This window comes from Dioscorea cayenensis, chromosome 16 (assembly GCF_009730915.1).
Source record: "Dioscorea cayenensis subsp. rotundata cultivar TDr96_F1 chromosome 16, TDr96_F1_v2_PseudoChromosome.rev07_lg8_w22 25.fasta, whole genome shotgun sequence".
NCBI lineage: Eukaryota > Viridiplantae > Streptophyta > Magnoliopsida > Dioscoreales > Dioscoreaceae > Dioscorea > Dioscorea cayenensis.
In genome coordinates, this window is record NC_052486.1 from 1,708,500 (window position 1) to 1,734,329 (window position 25,830).

Here is a 25,830-nt window from a genome sequence, read left to right on the forward strand (position 1 = left end):
TTTTGGATTCTAAGGATGAGCTTCTTTCAATGCTTCTCGAGCTTCATTTTTCCATTCCAGGAGCAGAGAGCATGCAACACCACCGGGACGTTTTTGTTGCACCCCTTCCATAGATGTAGGCACTTCGATCCTTGACCCGTTTGAGGGTGTGTTTCATCACCTGCAGTGAACCAGTGCACAATGCCATTGATCTCAATGAAACTCATTCCAGGAATCTTCTGAATCACTCTATTCTTCACTAGCATCCGGAGATCATCAGCCTCAGTGTGTCTCTGGGAAGCTGCAAACATGTTGGACAACAAGATGTGGACAGCAACATGTCTATTCTTCCGCGTTTTCCATACAAGTCAATCAAAGCAGTGTTCAATTTGAGAAGATGGTCCTTATAATTATCAGCAAAGCTTGTTGTTTTGATGAAATGGGTGTGGAGCCAGCGGCCGATCGTGAGGTTTTCCGGTCTGCGAGCATGCTGGGAGGAGCGAGCACATACTGACACGGTTGAGCCATACCATGTGCACACCATCAAACAAACATCTCACCAAGGAAGCCGAAAGCATCTCTGGAACGTCCTGCTTCGATGCAAGCCTTTATCATTAATGTCCAGGTGACGTCATTTCTCTGAAGCATTTAATCAAGCACCTCCTGCCAAACCTTTCCACTAAAGCGTGCCAGTGAGGATGATTTTCCATGAGACAATCGTAGGGTCCTTTATCTCTTTGAAAAAGCTTCCGGGCTTCATCCATTCTACTGGACTTGGCATACATATCCATCGTGGCATTGCATGATGCGGCAGTGAATGGGAGGCCGAGCTTAAAGAAGAGAAGGTGCACGGTGTCGCCAGAGAAGTTGTCAGACGAATGCGCAGACACCGAGAGGAGCGCAATGAGGGTGACCTCGTCTTCGTCTCTTCTTCTCCATTCTTCGTCTTCCTTTTTTATCTTCTTTGGCCCGGATCTCTTCATTCGTCTCCTTCGCCTTCTTCTTCTTCGTTCTTCTTCCTCTTTCAATCTTCTTTCTGGTTCGTTTGTCTCTCTTTTTTTTATTTTCTCTCTCTGGTTCCTTCTTCTTTCTTCTTCGTCTTCGTAGGTTCATCATCAAGACCACCAGCAGTGATGGCTTACGGCAAGCAACAACAGCGACATGCAGCAAAGACAGTAGCATCAGTGGCGAGCAGCAAAAACATCAAACGACGACATCAACACCAACGATGGCTTCAGGTAGCGGCAGCGACAAAGGCATCAAGCAACGACGGCGGCGTCAGGCAGCAGCAGCAACAACGGCGGCAGCGACTTTCTTTTCTCTTTGTATATATATATATATATATATATATATGTATGTATGTATGAATATAAGTTTGGAGAGGGAAAACAGAATAGAGACCTTCCTCTTCTCCTTCGTCTTTCTCCTTCGCTCTTCTCCTTCGACCGTCTTCTTCTTGTTTCTTTCTCTCGCTCCTTCGTCGTCAATCCTCTCTCGTAAACGATCTTCTTCTTTTCTTCGTCTTCTTCCCCCTCCCATTCTCCTCGCGTCTTCTCCTTTTAAAATACCCAGAACGGTTGGATGAAGAGTGATCGTTCGTGAGAACGGTGGGGCGGTTGTGAAGATAACGTGTTGATCGTGGGGGGCCATGACTCAACACAACGAATTTTTTTTTTATTAATTTTTTTTATTTTTTTTTATTTTTTATTTTTATTATATATATAGTTCACTGATTAGATTTACTTTATTTATTTGATGATTTTATTTTATTTTTTTATTTTATTTTATTTTTTATTATTATTATTATTTTATTTTTAACCGTTATTATTATTATTTTTTTTTATATTTATTTATTTATTATTATTTTTAATTATTATTATTATTATTTAGTTATTTATTTATTTATATATATATATATTATTTTTTTATTATCATTTCATTTGATTTATTTCATTTTAATTATTATATATTTTTATTATTATTATTATTATTATTATTATTATTATTATTATTATTTTATTTATTTATTTTTTATCTGATTTCGATTATATTATTTGATTATATATATATATTATCTTTATCTAATTTGATTTTGATTTGATTTATTTATCTATTTATTTAGTAATTTATATATTATCAGATTATCAGATTATTTATTTTAATTATATATATATATATATATATATATATATTTATCTGAGTTGATTTATTTATTTCTTATTATACATATATTTTTTTTTAAAAATTTATCTTATTATATTTGTATATATACATTTTATCATTTGATTTATTTGATTTTATCTTTCATCTTATTTAAAAATTTTTATTATTATTATTATTTTTTTACTCATTATATATATTTGCCCCAACATATGTGCTCTCGGCTGGTCTTGAGATTTGTGTATTTTTTAATATTTTGGATCGCCTCTAGATCGGTGCTCTCGGCTGATCTTGAGATTTGAGTATTTTAGACAGCCCCGAGATCGGTGCTCTCGGCTGGTCTTGAGATTTGTGTATTTTGGATATTTTGGATCGCCTCGAGATCGGTGCTCTCGGCTGATCCGGGGGTTTGAGCATTTTAGACTGCCTCGAGATCTGTGCTCTTAGCTGGTCGTAAGATTTGTGTATTTTTTAATATTTTGGATCTCCTCTAGATCGGTGCTCTCGGCTAATCTTGAGATTTGAGTATTTTAGACCGCTTCGAGATCTGTGCTCTCGGCTGGTCTTGAGATTTGTGTATTTTAGATATTTTGGATCGCCTCGAGATCAGTGCTCTCGGCTGATCCGGGGGTTTGAGCATTTTAGACTGCCTCGAGATCTGTGCTCTTGGCTGGTCGTAAGATTTGTGTATTTTTTTAATATTTTGGATCGCCTCTAGATCGGTGCTCTTGGCTGATCTTGAGATTTGAGTATTTTAGACTGCTTCGAGATCTGTGCTCTCGGCTGGTTTTGAGATTTGTGTATTTTGGATATTTTGGATCGCCTCGAGATCGGTGCTCTCGGCTGATCTGGGGGTTTGAGCATTTTAGACTGTCTCGAGATCTGTGCTCTCGACTGGTCCTGAGATTTGTGTATTTTAGATATTTTGGATCGTCTCGAGATCGGTGCTCTAGGCTGATCCTGAGATTTGAGTATTTTAGACCTTCTTGAGATCGGTACTCTTGACTGGTCCTGATATTTTAATATTTTAGACCGTCTTGAGATCGGTGCTCTCGATTGGTCCTGAGATTTGTGTATTTTAGATATTTTGGATCGCCTCGAGATTGGTGCTCTAGGCTGGTCTTGAAATTTGTGTATTTTGAATATTTTGGATCGCCTCGAGATCGGTGTTCTCGGCTAATCCTGAGATTTGTGCATTTTATACTGCCTTGAGATCTGTAATCTCGGCTAGTTTTAAGATTTGAATATTTTAAATATTTTGTTTAAATTAGGAAATACATTTAATTAATTTATTATTTTTTTTTTTATATAAACAAAGGATAGCTGAGAAAAAACATAAGTTTTAAGCGGAATTTGGGATAATTAATCAATAATTAACTTGTACAACTATGTTTCTATTTAAATATCATCGTTTCATTTAAATTTGTGTTTATTTATGGAAACGATTTTCACAAATAACGAGCAAAATGTCTGATAATATCGCGATAGTTTGTGGCAAACGTATGTAACGAATATAAGTTATCCTCTATGCTTAGTTGGCGACAATTTCTTTGCAAGATCTACTATTATGTCCGCACTCGTGGTAGTGAAGTGAGTTTTTTTAAATGGTTAACACCTACAAAAGCGTTGTCCGAGCATGCAATTATAAAACTTTTAAATTGGTCTAACGAGTAAGGAATGCCTACTAAACCTTCAGGGTGGCCTTGAGGTGGAGCGGATACGCTCGTAGAATCCGAATATCTACTAAAAATCATTTCGTTTAAACGAAACTGGATAAATTTAAAGCAGAGACATAACATTTTTAAAGCGAAACTTGATAAATTTAAATGGAAACATTTCGTTTTAAACAAAAAACTAGTATAATTTTAAAAAGAAAAACATGGACATGATAAGGATAGATGAGAAAAAAAACATAAGTTTTTAAGAGGAATTTGGTATAATTAATCAATAATTAACTTGTACAACTATGTTTCTGTTTAAATATCATCGTTTCATTTTAAATTTGCGTTTATTTATGGAAAGCGATTTTTCACGAATAACTGAGCTAAATGTCTGATAATATCGCGATAGTTTGTGGCAAACGTATGTAACGAATATAAGTTATCCTCTATGCTTAGTTGGCGATAATTTCTTTGCAAGATCTACTATTATGTCTGCACTCGTGGTAGTGAAATGAGTTTTTTAAATGGTTAACGCCTACAAAACGTTGTCCGACATGCAATGATAAAACTTTAAATTGGTCTAACAAGTAAGGAAGGCCTCCTAAACCTTCAGGTGGCCTTGAGGTGGAACGGATACGCTCGTAGAATCCGAATATCTACTAAAACCATTTCTCTTTAAACAGAAACTGGATACATTTAAACAGAGACATAACATTTTAAACAGAAACTTGATAAATTTAAACGGAAACATTTCTGTTTAAACAAAAAATTGTATAATTTTAAACGGAAACATGGACATGACATGGTGAAAAGTCTTCCAAAGTTTGTTTTAAAAAAAAATGTATAAATGTTAGACTTGATGTGATTGGACTGTTTTTTTCCCACCATTTTTAAGGGCAATGATGAAATTTCACAACATGGACCCAGTCCAAATGACCTACAAGGGGTAAAAAGGAAGTGAAATGATAAAGGAATGGTTGTCTTGGGTATTCAAAACTTACAGGGGTTGTTTGGGAAGTTTTAAACAGTGTAGGGGGTAAATAGTAATTTTATATGAACAAAAAGAAATGCTTTTAATGTCTTGATATGTAGATTTTTGTGTATTTCACATTTTACATACAATTATAAAATGGTCATATATATATATATATATATATTTTTTCTATTATTGGATTTTTTTTTTAACTAAATGTGAACAATTCATGTGTTATGGGCATGCATAGGTATGGAATTTTTGGTTGCAACACTTTTTTTTTTTCAAAACAATGAATAAACCAAAAATGCATTATAAGAGAGTTCAAATACAACGTCCAAGTGGTCTATTGGTAGTCGGGTCCCTAATAGAACCCTTCACAAGTTGTGAGAGTTCGAATTTTGGGTGAGGGCACATTTTTGGGAATGTGAGTAGTGGTTGTGTGCGGGTGGTCCCTGCACCCATGTGTACACGGGCCCTGCTCCCACTTGTTCCGCTAAGGCTTGTGCCCGCCTCCTTTTTTAGCGGCTAGACCGCTCATCTTGGCAAAAAAAAGAGTGGATAACAAAAGAACAAGAAAAACACGAAAACAAGCCACTAGCAGTTACTAACAAGAGACAACGAGAAGCCACAACCAAAACAACCAGCGAACCCGAGAGAAGAGAGAGAGGGGAAGGCTCTAGGGAAAGCCACCACTCAATAGGGAGCAACAAACCAGAGGAAAAACTAGCCGGCCAAATGGTCAAGACTCTCATCGGGGTTACGTTCCTCGCGCGTAAAAGGCCTTGAGACTTGAATACATCGTCTAGCAGCAGTCAACGGTTCCTCAAGCTTCTACCTCTTGGCGAGGGAGAATCGCATCCACCCAAGAAAAGAAACATGTGGCAAATTTTAAGACACAAGGCAGGAAATGACAATAAGATAGAATTGAACATGCAGTCATTTCTAGCTAGCCATATGAACCAAATAATAGCCCTAGCTAATAAGGAGCACGCAATTCTATGCTCGGCAATGAGGCTTTTGCATCAATTTCCTCAGAAGCTCTATGGAAGTCAAGTATAATTAAGAGCAAAGTGGTTCCAAACAGAGGTTGCACATAGACATTTAAAGAATAGGTGATTCACTTATACAATGTCTCCATGACAAAGAATGCAGGTGGCCGTGGCTAATTTGTTACAGCCCTTGGTAAACAGGTTGTTCAGGGTCAGAATTTTGTTATCACAAGCCAGCCAAAGGAAGGCATTAATCTTCTTTGGGCATTGGCCTTTGAAAATGAACGGAGTGGCATTGCATCTTGTCCCTCTATCACATAAGAACCTGTAGAAGGATTTGATAAAAAAGGTACCATTAGTGGTAAGCTTCCAAGTTTTAAAGTCTGATCTTCCCAAGCTAGGTTGGTTGAGCTGAGTCTGGATAACATCCAACACCGCATCCACATTTGAAAAAGATGTTTGATAATCTCAAAAATGATCCTGAACAATGCACATCGGTGTTCTCATCATAAATGAGTTGAGATTTTTACTCTCAACACATTTGTGTTCTCACCCTACGTGAGCTGAGGTTCAAACCTTTATTTTAGATAGGATATGAATATCTTAGGCAAGGATTTGGTGCCAATAAACTTAAAGATTGTTGGCTTGAATTTTATTATTTTGTAAAATAAACTTGTATTTTAAAAATAGATTTAGCTTTGTAATTATAGTCATATACGAAAGTATTTTTGAAAAATAAAACTCCCAAACTATTTAATGCATTCTTACGTCCTATCCTATATTGTTGTGTTACTTAATAGCAATAAGTTGTTATTGGCAAACATTACGTAAAGGTTTTTATCAACTATTTTTTTGTTTGCATTTCTCTCGTCTATAATTTTTCATTGGAGAAATTTGATTTTTATTTATAGGGGCACCTATGTGTTGTCTAAGGATTCTTGAAAAGCCAAGAGTCTATTTATATTTTTTGGAGAGATAGTTATATATATAACCTTAATTTTATTTTTATTTTTCTAGGGTGTTGAATATTTATTTATATATTTACATAAATATTAGCCACCCAAAATTAATTTAGGGTTTTTCTAAGAGAGTTTCTTAGAAAGGTAGGAATCTTGTTTTTCTTTGAAGTGCTCTTATTTGTTCCAGATTACTTCTTCGGTGAGACTCCTTGTTTCGGATTCCTTTTCATATCTTTGTAAGTCTCTCTTGTATTTTTCCTCTTCTTTACATAATGAATTGTTTTTTATTGTGTGCGTCCATGATTTTTCCCTTTTGTGAGTTTCCACATAAATCCTTGTGTTATTTATTTTCGCTTATGGTCTTTTGTTTGCATTGATGATTATCTGTCTATCTGCTGGATCTGGATTATCTTCCTGTGTTCTTTGACTACTCTTATATTATCCGCTGCACATATTGGATCGCTTTATTTCCTTACAATTTTTATGGTTATCTTGTCTTTGAGTTGTATGAAACTATAGGACTGTGGATACTCTGGCCAAAAGCTTTTATGTGCAAACCGCGTTAAAAATCAATAACAAACCTTGTCGCGAAGTAGTCATAGAGTATTGTTAGCTCCTCAACAGTGTTTATTTATTTATTGGAAAGATCGGTAAACAGTTCCTCTACGGTCATACAATTTATAAAAATTTTAAAAAAAATTGAAAGGGTAAAAATTATATAAAAATTTGAAAAAAAAAAGTTAGATAAATGAGTTTGCAATCAAACTCACCTTTTTTTGTTCATTTTAACGTCAAGTAGTTGTGATTTGGTGATGCATTGCTTAGTCAAGAGGATGAAGACTAATCAATTAGGAGTTGTTTTTATTTCCCTTATGATCATTTCTGTAATTCTGTTATTGGTTGTATTAAACTGCGATTTTAATATTTTTTATGAAACTTTTTATCCTTTCTATATTCCATTCTAATAACATAGATTTTGTATTTTATTTTATTTTATTCTATTTCTATAAAAACAATAAGTATCTCTATTAAGAAATTGTCAAGAGACATACAACTACGATAGTGCATTAATTACGATGTTTTATAAATTACATAGTAATTTAATAACTTGGTCCAACTTGATGATGAAAGCCCTAACACGTGTATGTCCAGAGGATTTTGAACAACTAAACTGAGTTATTATATACTGGGTTCTAGTATGGGTCTTTTGTGAGAGTAGTCATATTCTTCACCTCTCCAGGGTTGCATGGTAAGAGGAATTTATTAATTATGGGGTTATTATCCTTGATGTATCATCGCGGGCACATGTGGGAAATCTACATTGGCCTGCTCATTGGCTCGCTTCACATGATAAATTTCTAAAAAATCGTTACATCACTATAACTGGTACATTTTTGTGCCTGCTTATCCCTTTGGCACCTTTAAAAGTGGGTGGTGCTTATCGCTGTTTAAAAAAATTTGTGGAAATTTATAGATCAGTATTTATAAGATTGGTAATTTTCAACCATAAATCGATGCTTGAATTTTATCACTGATCAGAGTTTGGTTAAGTATAATTGGTCACTGCTCTGCTCAAACACATTGTATTAAAAAAAACCAAAAAATTATAATGAAATAATTAATCATAATTGCAAAGATTTTTTTGAAGAGGGAAGTAAATAGAATATCTAGAAAAGGAGTGTAGATCGTGATAATCATAATGTCTAATCAAATGCCAACTATAAAAGCAAAATATAACATTTGATTAGTGTTCCTTTTGAAAAGCAGGTGGAAGGCACTTCTTTTCCATTTGAGCCATGCATGAACGTGCTCTGTGGCAGGCAAAATCATGCTGTGAGTGGCTTTAGGCAAAGAGGGAATAAACATGCATGATATCAACGAATGTGATACCCTTTTCGTTTTTGCTTTTGATACCCTTTTTCTTTTTCTCTTTTTACTTTTTTTTTTCTTTAACTTGATTTTACTTATTTTTCAACGAATTTTATAAAATCAATACTCGTGATCCAACTATTGATAGTTCAAAATTATTCTCTATTGCATGTGGTTTCCACATATATAAAAAAAAAAAAAATCCCCGGGTTACAATATAGGTTTGCCAATCGAGTTCATAACCCACATTCAATTCGTTTAATAAACAAGTCAAATGTACAAACTCAACCTGATACCTAGTTTGTAGGCTATATTATCAAAACCCACACCGAGGTAGCATAATTAACTCGATAATCAAACTTATATATTTCATTGCATATATCATACACACACATACACCCTGTTAATTTATCATTATCTAATAATAACGCACACATCTTTAATAATAGATATTCTGCATTCTCTCCTATCATTGTCAAAGCCATTTACATAATGATTTTGTGGATTGATGCAACTCCAAAGTAAAAAAAAAAAAAAGCTAGGTTAGAAGGCTCAATCATGACCGCCAAATGTAGTCTAGAGTTCCTGGGACATCTCTCAGGTTCAAGCAAAGAAAGACCAACTGAGTAGGAAGTGAGGCATGTCGTCATCTTCTCTTTGTAGAGCCCTAGTCCCTTAGAGCTTAGGGCCACCTCTTTGTGTTCCCCCGTGGGCTTTTGTTGTCTTTCTCTATTTTTCTGTTGCTTTTTGGTGTTGTATCTTGTCAGTCTCCACCTTCGGTTGACTGCTTTATTTTATCCCTTGTTTGCAAATGTGGGTTATTCACTTTTTCAAAAAATAAAAATAATGATGAGATAATATAAGAAATAACATTACTACTTTTTTATATGTATATGTTTATATATTTAATATTTCATACAAAATTGAAAAACTATATATTTATTTAGGATATAATTACCTGAACAATCACTGTACTTTTCCAAACTTACTCTTTTAGTTGAATCTGTAATTTTTTTTTGTCCTTCTACTATTTAATTCAACTATATTAGTCTCCCTAAACTCTAATCATAAACTATGAAAAAAAAGAACTAACATGGCTCACTTAAAATAGTGGAGAAATTAGAAGGTTATAATTTAAAATAAAAAAACTAAAATGATATTTAAAAAAAAAAAGGACTATTCAAGGAATTACACCATTTATTTATATATTTTTTTAAAATTTTAAATTTATGGTTTTAATTATTTATTAATTAAATCTATATTTTTACAATATATTTTTGTACATAATTATATTTATAGTTTATACACATTATAAAGATAATTAAGAAACCAACAAATTAAATTCAAAAAAGTATTTTTGTAAATCCCAACGTCATATCCTGCAACTTCTTGTGGCTTGGTTACTGGTTAGTGCCCTGGCAACCCCACAAATAATTGAGCAAGTGAGACCCACTCAGCCACTCTTTATATTATTGAACTTCACTGGTCACTCTTTATATCTATATGCTTGTCATCTATATATTCCACCCATCAGAATCTTTCTTGTGAGGCTTTAAAAAAAATTTGTTGAGAAAAATTGTTGAGAGAGTTGTGAGGCAATACATACAATGGCGATGATAGTGGATGCTTTTGCTGGAAAGCTGGTGGAGAGGCTGGCTAATGTCATTGAAGAGAAGGCCATCATGGTTTTAGGCGTCAAGGATGAACTCCAAAAGCTTCAGCGAAGGATGAAGAGGATCACATGCGTGCTCAAAGATGCTGAGAGGAGAAGGATACAACAAGACGAGGAGGCTGTCAAATTATGGGTCAATGAGCTGAAAGATTTCATGTACGATGCCGATGACATCATTGATCTTTGCATAATACAAGGCACTGGAGTACTCTTGCAAGATGATCATCATCATATTGATCAGCTGGCTGAGTCAAGTGCTACTGCCTCAACACGGGTACGCTGTTGTAACTTTCCTCTGTTCTCTTGTGTGCGCAGTGTGCCATTTCAGTATGAGATTGCTGATAAAATTAAAAGTCTGAATGATAGATTAACTGAGATATCTGAGGATAAGGATAAGTTTAATTTCTTAATTTTTTCTAAATCAAGTAGTGATGATGCATATGTCATGAATGAAGCTTCTTATCGCCAAAGTTCCTTCTTACCAGAATCTGACATTGTGGGTTGGGATATTAGAGATGCTACTAACAGTTTTGTTGAATTATTAGTCTCTCAGTATCAACAGAAATGCCGCCTCTTTGCTATTGTTGGCATGGGGGGTATCGGCAAAACCACTCTAGCACAATTGATATATCATGATTCCAAGATAAATGATGATTTTGTGTTGAAATCATGGATTTGTGTTTCAAAATTTTACACATCAAGGGCTGACTTGCTGAAGGAACTCATAAGAAATGCTGGAGGTACTTGTGGAGAGGCAGCAACAATAGCAGAGTTACAAAAAATACTTTGTGATGTTTTACATGGGAAGAACTTATTTTTGGTTTTGGATGATGTTTGGGATGCAGATGTATGGATTAATTTAATCAAAAATCCAGTTGAGAGAACAACAACAAAATGCAGGGTAGTGGTTACAACAAGAGATAGGAACACTGCTATAAAAATGGGGGCAATTCATATTCACAATGTCAATAAACTACCTTTGAATTTTGGTTGGGAATTGCTATGCAAGAAAGTTTTCACAAATAATGATGAGGGCGAGCTTCAGAGAATGAAGGATGTAGGGATGCAGATTGTTGAGAAATTGTGATGGCCATCCCCTTGCAATAAAAGCCATTACGGGTGTTCTTATAACAAAAGACCAAAATAAAAGAGAATGGGAGAATGTGCTTAACAGTAATGCTTGGACTATTACAGGACTTCCAGAAGAGCTCCAAGGAGCGCTATACTTGAGCTATGAAGCCTTACCTTCAGCACTAAAACATTGTTTCCTTTATTGCTCCCTCAACCATCGTGATTGTGACTTGTTTGATCAAAATCTTGTCTGTGAGTGGATTGCAGAAGGCTTCATAGAACCAAATGGAGATGCATCAATGGAGGATGTCGCGAAAGGCTATTACATGGATCTGATTAGAAGGAGCTTTTTACAACCTGATCCTTATTATGTTGATATGTATAAATGTACAATGCATGATTTATTGCGAGCCCTTGCTATATTTTTAACATGTGGTGAAAGTCTTTCAGGAGATCCTGAAGCATCACAAAGCAACGGTTTTATGATAAAATTACGTCGTTTGGCAATTTCAAGTAACAGGGAGAGTGTGAGCATTCCACAACTTGATTACCTGAGAAATCTACAGTTATGCACCCCTCCAAGTTTGGCCACACAAATGATTGGAAGCTTTAAGCAATTGCGTTATTGGTTCTCCATGGAGTTGGAATTGAGAACATCCCCGACAATTTTGGGGATTTAGTACACTTAAGGCTTCTTAATCTGGAACAAACAAAAATATGCAAACTACCTGATTCTTTGGGAAATCTCATCAACTTGCAGTTCTTGTTACTTGGTGGTTGTGAGGCTTTGCATATCCTTCCAAGAACCATAACTAGGTTATGCAATTTAAGAAGACTTAATCTTGCCAAGACTCCTGTGAATTATGTGCCAAAGGGAATAGGGAAATTAGAACATCTTAATTATGTGGCAGGACTTATTGTTGAAGACACTGTGCATGATGAAGGAGAGGGGTGCAACATGGAAGATCTACAAATGCTTAAAAATCTTCATTACCTTGAAATAGACAAGTTAGAGAAAGCAAGTAAAAGTACTGCAGTGCTTTTAAACAAGCCTCGTCTCAAAACTATTACGCTTAGTTGCACACCTGACAGTGGTGGATGTAATCAACAAGAGATGAACAGGATCGTACAAGTCTTTGATGAGCTATGCCCTCCACCATGCCTTGATCGTCTACAAATTCATTACTTTTTTGGTGAGAAATATCCACAGTGGATGTCAGCCAATTCCATCAGTACAGCTCTTCCAGAACTTACTTCTTTGCATTTTGTTCATTGCTCTAACTGGCCTCAGCTTCCCCAACTTGGCCAACTGCCCCAACTCAAGTATCTAAGGATCGAGGGGGCAACTTCAGTTATATCAATCGGCTGTGAATTTCTGGGCAATGGAAAACTTGCAGCCAGTGCCTTCCCTAAGCTTGAATACTTAATGCTCTTGGAAATGACTAATTGGGAGCAATGGTCACTGGTCAGTGGAGAGGAAGACAACGAGATTGAATCTATCAAGATAATACACTTCCCCCGTCTCCAGGAAATTGCCATTTGTGGCTGCCCCAAGCTGAAAGCTCTTCCAAGAGGCTTGAATCATGTGCAAACATTGCTGATTAGAGGAGCTCACAGTCTTTCAAGGATCTCTGATCTACCTACCTTGAGAGAATTGCGAGTCAGAGATTGCCCAATGTTGGACTGTGTTGAAAAGCTTGAGTCTTTGCAGAGCTTGAAGATAACTGATGAAACGGATGATCGTCTCCCTAAATGGCTTATCTCTTTCCTCCAACAACGCAAAATGCATCACAACAATCGATTCCATTTGCATTTGAAGTGCAGTGCCCAAGCATTGAAGGGATGCTTAAAAGGGCGTCCCCAATATTGGTGTTTCCTCCAGCAAGTTCCACGCTTGGAAGCCTATGCAGAGAATGGAAGCATGTATTTAAAGTACACCAAGGAACCATTTTCCTACCAAACCAACCTTGATGAAGACACCACACAACTGGTATGTATCTGACTTTTGAGATCTCTTCTCTGTATTTTGTATCTTGCAAGTGCCTTTATTGTTTACGAGAATTACGATGTTTACCTCTTAATTTGGCCTATGCAGATGAGGACTAGGATGAAATCTTGAAGTTTAATGAGATGTAGGCGTCATGATTGGTATGGTTCTCTGCGTCTCTAATCTTGCATGTTTCTTATTTTTTCCAATCTGGTTTGATTTATTTATTTATTTATCTATCTATTTGATGATTTGGAATTAATTAAACCAATCACTAGCTAATTCTTTCTTTAGAATTGTGATACATTTGTGAGTTCACTTTACTAATTTTCACAGGAGTGGTGAGAAAACATATTCAACATCGTCAAAAGGCTTATGATGATGAATTAGAGAACAGTAGTCCCTTTGACTGGCTCATCTCTTTTCTCCAACAGCACAAAAAGCCTCATGACGATTACTTGTTCTTGCATTCGGAATGCAGTGCTCAAACACTAGAGACTGGAGGGATATTTGAAAGGGGGGTGCTCACACTGATTGTTCCTCAGGCAAGCACCTTTTCTTTTAGCCTTATACAGAGGATAGAAGCATGTATTAATTTGAAGTGCATCAAAGTGCCATATTCCTACAAAATCAATCTTTCCTTGAAGACATGACTGGCTGGTATGCGTAAATAATTACTCATGATATCTTCATATTTTGTTATAATTAGTGTCTATCTGTTTATCAGAAATATAATAATTTTATGCCCAATTAATGGCTTATGACAGCGGAGATTAGGAGGATGAAATCCATTATTTGAATTTGACTTAGACAGTCCAAGAATGAGTTGTAAATATGCATTACTGGCAGGTATTCAATTTGTCTTTAACTATTTATTTATTTATTTATTTATTTATGTTATTAATAGAAAGTAAGCTTATCACAAAGCTAGTTTGCCGGTTTGCATTGATTTTCACAGGCAAATTAATATGTGGCTTGATCATGACTCAAGTGTATAACAATTTGATGGTTCAAATTACTTGGTTATTCAACTTGAGATGAATTAAGCTTGAAGCAGTTGAATGAGATGTGGACAAGTACAATGACTGGTATGGTATCTTTTTTCCCCCTGATAAATGACTGGTATGTATATATATGCCTCATTGCTTCTCTAATTTTATTATTGTAAATTAAGCTCAAGACTATAAGCTTGCTATATCTTTAGAATTATGATATTTGTGTTTATTGTATTTGTTTTCAGAGGAGGAATGGTTGATAAGCAACTCTTTCTTGGCAAATATGTGACTTTATTATGACTCAACTGCATGATAGTTTGGGAGTACAAATTACTTGGTTTCTAGTTTCAACTTGAGATGATGGTTATTGAGGAATTCATGTCCAGGGGAGCAAGGCATGCCTTTCTTTCTTTGAAATTTTCTCTGAGAGTTGTGCCAAAACTCTCCTTATTTATGCAGATTGAATTAATTAATTTCTTTCTTTGCCTATATTTCTGAACAGTTAATTTTTAGGAGTTTTTTTCCTAGAGGAATTAATATAGATATCAGAAAATTGAGTTTAATGATAGGTATCTCTCAGTGCTCTTTTCTCTGTTTTTTTTCCCGAAGGTAATGCGACTAACTGATCTTATCCTATATATATATTTATATGTATGATAATTTTGAGTTTAATGATAGGTATGTTTTTAGGCAGCACAGAAACATAGCAGTTCAAAATCTTGAATTACAATTAGAGCACCAAAGATATAAATTGTGGACATGAATGACTTAGATATATACAGATCATTGCATCTTTGATCTTTCAGTATTCAATCTGTTTGAATTATTGTTTAATCTATTGTCTGATTTGGAATTAAGCTCATTACTTGTTATAGTTGTATGGTATCTTCAGAATTGTGATATTTGTATGTGTTCACTGTACAATTGTTTTTCACAGGAGGGAAGGTGAATAAACCTGTTTGTATGCCAAATATGTGACGTTTGATATCAAGAAATGGTATTTCTTCTTGCTGATTTCTTTAATTTACACGGTAAGATGAGCTTGAAACTTGATGACCTCCTTGTGCTTGTTACGGTATAATAAATTCAATTCACATCATGAGTTTTGGAGATTGGTAGAATAGCAGGACACTTGTTTAATTATCGGCTTCCTTCTTTACTTAGTTTTCTGAGCAAGAATGTATGACAGTTTCTTAAGGATTAATAACATAGATGTGTCTTTCTTCTATATATATATACTACTGCTCTGAGTATCTTTGTTTTTTTCTCTTTGAAACTAATGTATTAAAACCTACACGTATCCTTTTTATTCTTGTGAGTTTGGATCCAAATATGGGCTGTCAATAATGAAATGAATATTTTATATTGAACAACACGGACAACTAGGAGGTATGATATATGTGCAACTACGTAAGCGATGGCACATTTCCTTTGCTACAATTTAAGCTGATCAATGGAAATGAATCCTATGCTAAGGCACATGATCAAGACCAAGACAGAGCTCACCAACAAAGAGGCAGACACATATTGAGGATGACCGAGATAATGAGATGTTAGAACAACATTAAAACTTGCAAGCATACTGAGTTTGAATTCAACCGGAGTCTTGCTGGCATGGATTATATGCCAAATAGCATCTGAGGAAAGAGCATTGAGCTGCAGTTTTGATCTATACCATTAGATAATGCAAAAATAGGGGAGTTAAATTGTATTAATTTGAAATTTTGAAGTGCATCAAAGAGCCATATTCCTATGGAAACCAATCTTTTCTTGAAGACATGACTGGCTGGTATGCATAAATTACTCAGGATATCTTCATTTTTTGTGATAATTAGTGCCTATCTGTTTATCAGAAATATAATAATTTTATGTACAATTAATGGCTTATGACAGTGGAGATTAGGAGGATGAAATTTGTTGTTTCAATTTGACTTGGACCTTTCAAGAATGAGTTGTGAACATGCATTACTGGTAGGTATTCAATTTGTCTTTAACTATTTATTTATTTATTCATTTGTTTATGTTATTAATAGAAAGTAAGCTTATCACAAAGCTAGTTTGCTCGTTTGCATTGATTTTCACAGGCAAATTGATATGTGGCTTGATAACGACTCAAGCATATAACAATTTCATGGTTCAAGTTAATTACTTTGTTATTCAACTTGATTTGAAATAAGCTTGAAGCAGTTGAATGAGATGTAGACAAGTACAATGACTGGTATGATTTTTTTCCCTTCTTTACTCTATATACTATTGCTCTGAATAGCTTTGTTTTTTCCCTTTGAAACTAATGTAACAAAACTTGTGCATATTATTTTTGTTCATGTGTGTGCGGATCAAAATGTGGCCTGATTAATAATGAAATGTCGATTTGATATTAAACAACAGGGACAACTAGGAGGTATGATATATGAGCAACTGCATAAGCTATGGCGTATTTCCTTCGCTACAATTCAAACCAATCGATGGAAATGAATCCTATGCTAACGCACATGATCAAGACCAAGACGAAGCTCATCGATAAAGAAGCAAACACATATATTGAGGATGACCGAGATAATGAGATGTAGAACAACATTAAAAACTTGCATGCATATTGAGTTTGAATTCAACTGAGTCTTGCTGGTATATATGGATGACATGCCAAATAGCATATGAGGGAAGAGGATTTTACTGCAGTTTTGATTTTTACCATTAGATAATGCAAAAATAGGGGGAGTTAAATTGTTTTATGTCCATCAGTTTTAATCTGGATGCCTATTTCTACTTGTATCTTATCTTGTAATTATGTCTTTGTACTTCCATCAAGGGGATTATCAAACAGTTTTAATCTCTTTGCTAGAGGTTGTAATTTTAAGATGCCAACAACCACACATATGTACTCTTATCATAGCAGAGATTGAAACTTTAAATCATTTATTCATCCATTGTCCTGACTCCTATTGCAAAAGGTATATATGGATTCATTTCATGAGGGCCTTAGGGAAAAACATAACTCCCAATTCCATGGCAGATTTTTGGCATGTTTGGTACAAGAGACTTGGACACCTATATAGGCCATTTTGCTCTTTGCTCATCAAAGCAATTGTTTGGCAGATTTGGATTCGAAGAAATGATTGCATTTTTAATTCCAAAGCACCATCATTATCTTTCTTGATTCGCATGATTAGTCATATGTTTCTCTTTTGGAAAAATATAGCTCTTGAAATCCAAAAAGCAGAAACTGGAGGGTTCATCAACAATAGTGCAAAAAAAAATACAGTTTCACAGGATCTTCTATGTGAGATGTACATGACCTTAACAGTAGTTCCCAAACTTCCATTAGCTCGCATGTAGTCTTTCTTTAGACATCTATATCCCCAATGGAAGTAATTCAATCAATCACAGCCATTAAATTTGGTTTCTATTAACACTACAGTTTAACTAAAAACCCAATAGAAAATAACATACTCACCTGTTGGCTATCAGTACAACTCTTTTTACTATTTATTATAGGGGTGTAAATGAGCCAAGCTACTCGAGATTGGCTCGGTTAATGCTCGAATTCGATTCAATTTTTTTCAGTGAGTGACATTGCTTCGTTTATGTTAACGAGCCGAGCTCAAAGCTCAAAAATACTCGAACATGGGAGCTCATGAGCCTAAACCAAACTTTTTATATATAAAATATTAAATTATTTATATATAAATTATAAAAATACACAATTATATAAACTATATTAAATTACAAAAATACGTTTGTATATAAGCTAATCAAACTTAAACAAGCTCGAGTTCGAGCTACTTGAGCTTTTCAGCTAGCCGAGCTCGAGCACAAAAAAAAAATGGCTCAAACAAACTCGAGCCTTTGAATACTATACTCGAGGCTGATGATACTCAGCTCGGCTCATTTACAGCCCTATTTATTCAACAGTTTATGTCCTCATTTGTTTTTTTATCTCCCATCTTCTCTGGCTCTCTATTTTTTATGACTTTCTACGTATGTTCTGAGATTACATATTCTCAATATTATATATATATATATATATGATAACTTAGAACGCAAGGCAACGCACAAGGCTACATAGTTTGAAGTTTAGAACTAGTGAGAGAGAGCTCAAGCGAGAGAAACCATGGCGGCGAAGAGCAGCAGCAGCAACAACAACAACAATAGGCGCAAGGCCACATCGCTATGTGAGAATTCAAGCAAGATCGCCATGAACATCGTCAGAGTATCATCCCTCTGCATCGCCAGCCTCACTCTCGGAATCATCGGAGATCGCGCCAGCGCACGCACGAGAACCGCTCGCTCTCCGACGGCAGCGGCAACGTCGTTGATGAGTCTCGATGAAGCGTTGATCAGCAAGAGATCGGTAGAACCGGAGATCAATCCGAGATCAGCGTACATTATGGAGCCGCCGGCGATGACAGCGGCGGAGGGAGAGGATGGGGATGGGGTTGATTGGAGGGCGGAGGATTACATCAAGAGATTCAGAGAGAGGAACAAATCGAATGCAAACGTTCGTGCAGAGATCTCCAGGTGCATTCCTCCACCTCCAAGCCGTGTCTTTTCTTCTCTTGCATCCAAACCCTAATTTCTCCTCCTTTTTTTAAAAATAAATAAATAAATGTTGTTGTGTTCTTGTGTGTATTTGTGGAGTGCTTTTATATTTTGTTGTTAATTATTTATTATAAAAAAGTATTAAAAAAAAAAGGAGAGGAAGATGTTGTATGTGTGTGGGCTTGTGAGAGAGAGATTGTTTTATTTTATTTTTCTTTAGTTTTTTTGTAATTTGTATGTATATGTGTGTATGTTTGTGTTTTCAGACTGTAAATAAAATAATGAATAATTTTCGTTTATTTTTTTAAAGAATAAATTTTATATTTTAATTTTGGATAATTATGTTAAGAATCAAATTTTCGCCTCGAGTATCGAGCGTGACTCTTCGAGTTCAATCCCCATCTCGCGTAAGGTGAGGGCACAGTTCGGTGGTGAGCTGCCTCCCACGCGTGTTTGTCTCGGGTTCCCAGTGACATCGCCTTTCTCAAAAATCAAATTTTCATTGGCTTTTGAAAAACATGAGCAAATAAGGCCAACAATGTCATTTACTCTAGTATGTATATATATATATATATATATAGATTCTCTTTTAATACATGATTAAGACGTATCAAACAAGACACATCAGAGAGTGTGCGGACTTATCTAAATTGTCAATATATATCTATGTAATATATATGATATCATAAATTTAAAAAAAAAATACAAAACTTATATTTCTTTAGGGGTATACGTGTCATTTTCAAAACAAAAATACATTAACAAAACATACTTTAATAGTAAAGGACATAAATGAGCGTATCCCACAAATTTACGTACTTTACATTGTGTTACAGCAAAGTTCGAAATTTCATATCTTTAATATGTAATTCTTTTTGTTTCTTACATAAGCTTTTGTATTTTAAATTTTTACTACCTATAAATAAAATATATATATATATATATATAAAGATTTTTAAATGATATATATCTTATACCCATGTTAATGATAAAAGGCCTATGATATTAATGTAAGTAATTAACTTGCACTTTCAGAATAAATTCATAAAACTTTTCCCCTGCATTGACATATCATCCCAAAACAATACAGCACATTCAGTGGCTTCAGTTTACTATTTCTTCTAATTGCTTTTATTTGTTTAAAACTATAAATGAAAACAACAGCCACTGAAGAAAGATTATTAGGAGTATAAATGCATAATTTATGTCAATTTAACCAAAATTCCCACAATCTTAACTTTCAGTAAAAAACACAGGAAAAAAAAAAAGTTCTAACATTCTCTAATTTCTATTTATCTGGTTCAAGCATTATCTATAAAACTTAACTTTGTAATATAAAATTTATACACTCCAAAATTATGACTAAGAAGAACTGCCATTCATTGTAGAGGGGAAAAAATCCTGGATAATTAGCAGAAGAAATGCATGATGTATGTCAATTCAACCAAACACTATCCACTAAACAAAAGTTGTGGTCTTTAATTCAGGGAACAACATCATTCTTATCACATTTCTGTAAAGCATGGCCTATCAACATAACACTTCCCTTAAAAAAAAAAAGTTCATTGCTATCACGTTAAGGGAATCACCTGGAACAGCCCAATAATAGTGGAAAAGCATAAATTCTTATTGTGCATCACATGTTCAGAATCTAGTTTATTAAACATAACTACAAAGCACGAAATTCACATTCACGAATCAATCAGGCAAACAGATTAAAAAAAAAAAAATAGAGAAAGAGAGCATGCATTTCTTGCAAGCCAATTTGCATGAATAAGCAAATACTCTAACATGGAGTGATACTAGTTTACGTAGTAAGTGGTCTACTCCATGCATCCAAATGATTCCAGTGTGTTGAGATATCCTGCCGACCATTCCTGATGTAGTTTAGCATGTAAACTTCTTCATTGGCATCATAACTCCACTAAAGTCAGACATAATTATTAGAGGTTGTTTTGATTTAACCAACAGAATAAGATGCTTACATTGGTGGTACTTCTATTCACAATATATGCTGATAGAGACAAGGGGAGTTCATCACTAAGGCAAAAAAATAGATCTAGGTCTTTTTTCCCCAGTTGACACAGTTTGCCAAACAACTTCAAATATGTGTGAATATCCATATCAAGATGATTGAGTAAATGAGTATATAACACACTAACAACACATAATCTTGATATTTTTACACATTCCTTTGTGAATATGGATGCTTAGAAAATCATAATTGGTCCACACGCCACAGTGAATAAGCATGGAATCCTACTTACACAGAAGGACTCAGAATAGAGAAGCTTTCAGATAACAGTAACTAAAACTAAACATGTCTTAAATTAGGCAGTTAAAAAATTAGAAATACTAATTAAAAAATATTCATTATTCATACAGAAGATAAAAAGATGGGCAGGCACCTAGTCTCTATCACTTTAGTGGGTTGCTGGTTGAATAAACAGATTTAAGCAGGCAAGTGAAACATTTAGGATTATATTTCCCATTAAAAGCCCAAATGTGTAAAACAAAGTATACTTCTGCGAAAGAGAAAGCAAATTTGAAGGATGAGCTCCATTGGGAAACCTGGCAACAGGACACTTTCCATGACCAGGCTAACTGAGAAATTCCAACAACAAACAATTTGTTATTCTGCTGATACATGACAAGCTCTTTCTTCTCCTCATTCTGATGATTCTTTTTTCTCGATTTTCTGTGAAAAATATTACTTTCAATAATGGGCATTTCACAATAAAATTAAAGATAATGGGCATTCCAATACCAAAAATATTGCAGAATAAGCTAATTAATGCATTGAAGACAATGGGCATGGTACAGTCTATCATATTCTAACCTATGATATTCAGGAAACTGAAAAATTGTAATTGACAGATCTTCATGGCATGTGTGCATATATACCAAAAAGTTTGAATTATCAGCAGAATGGAAATGAACCATGAATACAGGATGTTATATAATAAGAATTAAATAAGCTAATTATTTGCATTTGGTTGAAGAAAGTTGAGCTCCCACATGAGCTTAAGTTACACGAAAATATACAACCGCATACAAAAACCTCAAATCCATCCCCAACAGAATCAAACTTTCTAAGTGTATGCTCTCGATAAACTAATGGGCATTCAAAATACAATAAAAACACTATTATGATTAAGACACTATACCCAGAGATTAATTTTCATGTTCTAACAGATGATACTAGAAAGATTGTTAGAAGCAAAAAGGATGGGAGGCAACAAATAACTTTATTAATCACACACTAATATATTAATAATGAGACAAGCACGAAGCAGAACAAACTTCTCACACCATAATGGATTGATGAATACACACCACACATAACACTAGGCTCACCAGACTGCCACAACTTGTCACATACAAAGTTAGCATGGAGGGTGTAGTATATTGAGTTGAGTCATAGACCATATAAATCAGATCCTACTAAGACTTAAATTAATAACACGCAAACTCAAAGTATATAAATATATTCAAACGATAATCCTATTTTAACTCAAATTAATAATTAAATACTAAATAAACATAAGCTTGTGTTTATCATAAACTACATTAAATATTGACTGATTAAAAGACAAACTCAAAAATATAAAGATCCTGATTTTCTAAAATAGGATGGTGAAACAAAGGATATCCTAACTCCTAACAATCACGGAGCAATCAACATCACAATATTGGTTCTGTTCATAAAGAACCAAACTTAAAGAAAATTTCATCAGAAACTACAACAGAATCCTAGGCCATCATATATTCTTAGAGTTGCACTTGATTCTAAACGAAAGGAAAAATGAACATGTTTTCATCTGCCTACACTGTCTATAAATCCACATGGCATTCATAGATTAAAGCATTGTAGGTGATATTGAAAATCATTTGACTTGAACATTATGATACACCACTTAAAAAAAAACCTCTTGCATACGAAAATAGTATTTACCTGCCTAATCATGACAATTACAACTTAAATCTAGACAAGAGTTGAAACAATTTAAATGCTTGTCCTAAACTTTTATCAAAGTTCTCACACTACTTCAAACAAGATACAATAAAGAAACAGATATGAGTGTACAGATAAGCTGAGAACCACTCATACTTCAAAATAAACATTTTCTTTGTTGTGATACTCAAAGCTACTAATCCTAAATAACTAAGAATGATTTTCACATAATTTACAATTCAACAAGATCAACAAATTTTCACAATAGCAAAATAATTTAGTGAAACTTCCATGAGCTCACAAGTTAGAACTTATGTGCATGCCCGCATAGCATATCTAAGTCCGTTATCACTTATAGTTAAGCCGCTATTTTTCAAATTACAATATTTGCATTCAGCTGTTTTCGTCAGCTGAATTCACAAGAGCTCAATTATCCACTTTCCTGGACCATTGACCATAAGATAAACAGAAATACATCACCAACTAAAAAACCGATGCCAAATTTTCACTTAATACCCATTATCTTAATTGGAAATATTTTGTAATTAAATTAAAACTTAGGCAAGGCATACAATTGCAGAGGTCGATAGAAAAGCCGATTTTTGGAAAGAAAAAATTCCCAGGCATTTACAGGACAATCAAAGGAATTCAGCTAACTAAATTGTTGTAGTATATCCCCAATTTCTAGTGTAGAAACTCTAATTGGTACTGTAGGATATCAATTCAAATTTTTGTGCTGTAGTATTAATGTGTTTGGTTTGCAGAAATGAAACTAGGATTCAATTTATCTAAAGAAAAGAAGCAATAACATGAAATAGAACCCTCTAGATAACAAGACTAAATGCAGATGCTATCTTTCTATCAATCAATCTCCATTTTTTCTTGGTCACATAATCAAATTTTCATTAAAAAAAACTAGTAAATAAGTTAATTGCAGAAGGGTATAAGATAATTAACTATGGGCAGTCTAACAAAACTTTTTCTCCCCAGTAAAATGACCAAAACAAAACAACCAAGGGTTACTTACTAAGCTGTCAAGCTCATAATCTAGTTGTTATTTTTTTTTAAGTTCCAGAGTAAGTAATGCAACCTACAACTTAGTGGGCTAGCAAGAGCTTATGTGCGCTGTATGAGTATTTAAAATTATGTTTAAAACACCAGCTTGCATTTGAAATTAAAATTTGAACTTTGTATTTTCAGTTGTGAGACCAGTTTTGAGGCCTTGCATGTCTACATAGTCCACGCTCTGTGGGTATACGCCCGTTTGTCAGCGCACCGGGTCCGGGAGGCTGGTTTCAGGGGGTGATAAATTTAGCGCATTTCAATGCCACAAACGCATAAACCCTTAACATTGATCGAATCCATCAAAAGTGGGAGTCGATTTAGAGAGCTTCACATCAAATTGGCTCAAAAATCCAAAACCACTACCATAAATTCACAAATATAGCAAAAAAATTGACCAATTCTACATAAATCAATGAATTGAGAGAAAAACACATGGAATCAAAGCAAACATCGAGGGAAAGGGGCTTACAGATTGAGCGCTGTGCCATGAGAGACCTTGGTAGACGTTGTAGGAGAAGACAGTGAGGAGGTAGAGGGTGCAAACTCCGGCACCGGCGGTGAACGTCTTGAAGACCACGTCGCCGATCCTCGCCATCGTCCCCTGCCCAAGCTTTTCCCGAGAAACACTTCCCGTCTCTGCTGCCAATTTTTAGGGTTTTTTGGACTGACAGCTAAATTTTCAATTAACCCCTTAACATTTATCTTATTTCTGAAACTGTTTCTAATTTACCTTCTAACCCCGTGTTAATGTGTTATTAGTCATTGTTTGATAGATGGAGTATTTACTAATGTTATTCTCCTAATTATTCAAATAAATTTTTTTTATTTTTTAGAATAACTAATGCACCTATTGAATAGTATTAACTTGTTCTCAATATACTTCTTTTGGTAAATAAATGGCCAAGAATACTAACGATTTATTCTTCATTTACCTGATTTCACCCTTTTGTCTTTTATTTACTTTTGTTATCAAACACTACTTCAATTTTGTTTTCACTTTTTTTTCTCGATCTTTACAAATATTTATCTTATCTAAATTCTCATCTTTTCTTTTACATATGTTATCTATTGTTTTATTTAGTATCTCTAGTTTCAAAAATTTTTATTCTTCTTTGAGTCGCCTAACTTTATTTTATCCAAGCTTTAGTTTATAAAGTCATTTTTTGCTTCAACCCTTAGTTTTATTTAGATTTGAGATTTTCATTATGATTTATAATATCTTCTCACATTGTTGTTGTTACGTACAAAGAGGGAAAAAAACAAGTTGTTAAATTCCAGTGAAAGTTAGCCATATGCCATGCTCAATAAGACAACCTCTAACAATCTAATACACATGGTTTAATTGTTATACAGGTCCTTATAATTATATATTTATATCTTTTTAATCCTTGTAATATTTTTAAATATAATTAAATCCTCATATTTAATCTAGTTGGTTCATTCTAATCCACGGTGTAGACGCCCAAGTATTCTGCAAAAAATATTGTCGTGAACGTAATTGTATATAAAAATATTGCCGCGGACTATAACGACCCAATTTGACCAAACATAAAGACTTAATTGTACCTAAAAATGTTAGAATGACTAAAAAAGCAAAAAATATACAATTACATAGACCGATAAGGCATATAAACCAATACACACTCTCCCTCTTTTCTCCTATGTTGAGCGAGAGTTAGCACTATAGCATGAAATACATACTTTTCAGCTAATTTTTGATATCTTATAGCCATTGGGACCTTGTGATGCAACGCATGTCGGTAAGATGCTTGCCTCCTCGGTGCTAGCTTCAACGCCATCAAAGTCTATCTTGATCTTGAGCTCTCTAGCCCTCTACACTAGCAAGGCAATGTGTGCAGTGGCAGAACCAAAACTCACTGCCAATGATAGGGGGGGTTGAACTCAAAGCCCTCCCGACACAAAGTAGACAAGCTTAAATGTCCGTGAGATTTT

At 34.5% G+C, this 25,830-nt stretch overlaps 3 protein-coding genes across 10 annotated transcripts; 2 read left to right on the top strand and 1 right to left on the bottom strand.

The window, feature by feature from the left end:
• Positions 1 to 26: 26 nt before the first annotated feature.
• Positions 27 to 962, bottom strand: LOC120279144 (pentatricopeptide repeat-containing protein At3g28660-like). Its single transcript, XM_039286010.1, has 3 exons — positions 640 to 962; positions 491 to 585; positions 27 to 280 (listed from the first exon to the last, which is right to left on the bottom strand). Exons 1-3 carry the CDS (start codon positions 960 to 962, stop codon positions 27 to 29), a joined length of 672 nt encoding a protein of 223 aa, XP_039141944.1.
• Positions 963 to 10,110: 9,148 nt separating this feature from the next.
• On the top strand, positions 10,111 to 17,245 carry LOC120279467 (putative disease resistance protein RGA3). Of its 8 annotated transcripts, none has more exons than XM_039286400.1 (10): positions 10,111 to 13,326; positions 13,432 to 13,484; positions 13,660 to 13,983; positions 14,091 to 14,172; positions 14,282 to 14,411; positions 15,256 to 15,349; positions 15,705 to 16,107; positions 16,212 to 16,289; positions 16,403 to 16,536; positions 16,707 to 17,245. In XM_039286400.1, the coding sequence occupies exon 1, from the start codon at positions 10,201 to 10,203 to the stop codon at positions 11,350 to 11,352; it is 1,152 nt and encodes a 383-aa protein (XP_039142334.1). In that variant the 5' UTR covers positions 10,111 to 10,200; the 3' UTR covers positions 11,353 to 13,326; positions 13,432 to 13,484; positions 13,660 to 13,983; positions 14,091 to 14,172; positions 14,282 to 14,411; positions 15,256 to 15,349; positions 15,705 to 16,107; positions 16,212 to 16,289; positions 16,403 to 16,536; positions 16,707 to 17,245. The 8 variants fall into 8 exon arrangements, with proteins under 8 accessions (XP_039142334.1, XP_039142337.1, XP_039142333.1 ...); XM_039286403.1 differs by having other exon boundaries at positions 15,795 to 16,107; XM_039286399.1 differs by having other exon boundaries at positions 14,255 to 14,411; positions 15,256 to 16,107.
• Positions 17,246 to 18,199: 954 nt separating this feature from the next.
• Positions 18,200 to 18,947, top strand: LOC120279376. Its single transcript, XM_039286309.1, has one exon. The coding sequence runs from the start codon at positions 18,430 to 18,432 to the stop codon at positions 18,889 to 18,891; it is 462 nt and encodes a 153-aa protein (XP_039142243.1). The 5' UTR covers positions 18,200 to 18,429; the 3' UTR covers positions 18,892 to 18,947.
• Positions 18,948 to 25,830: the final 6,883 nt, after the last annotated feature.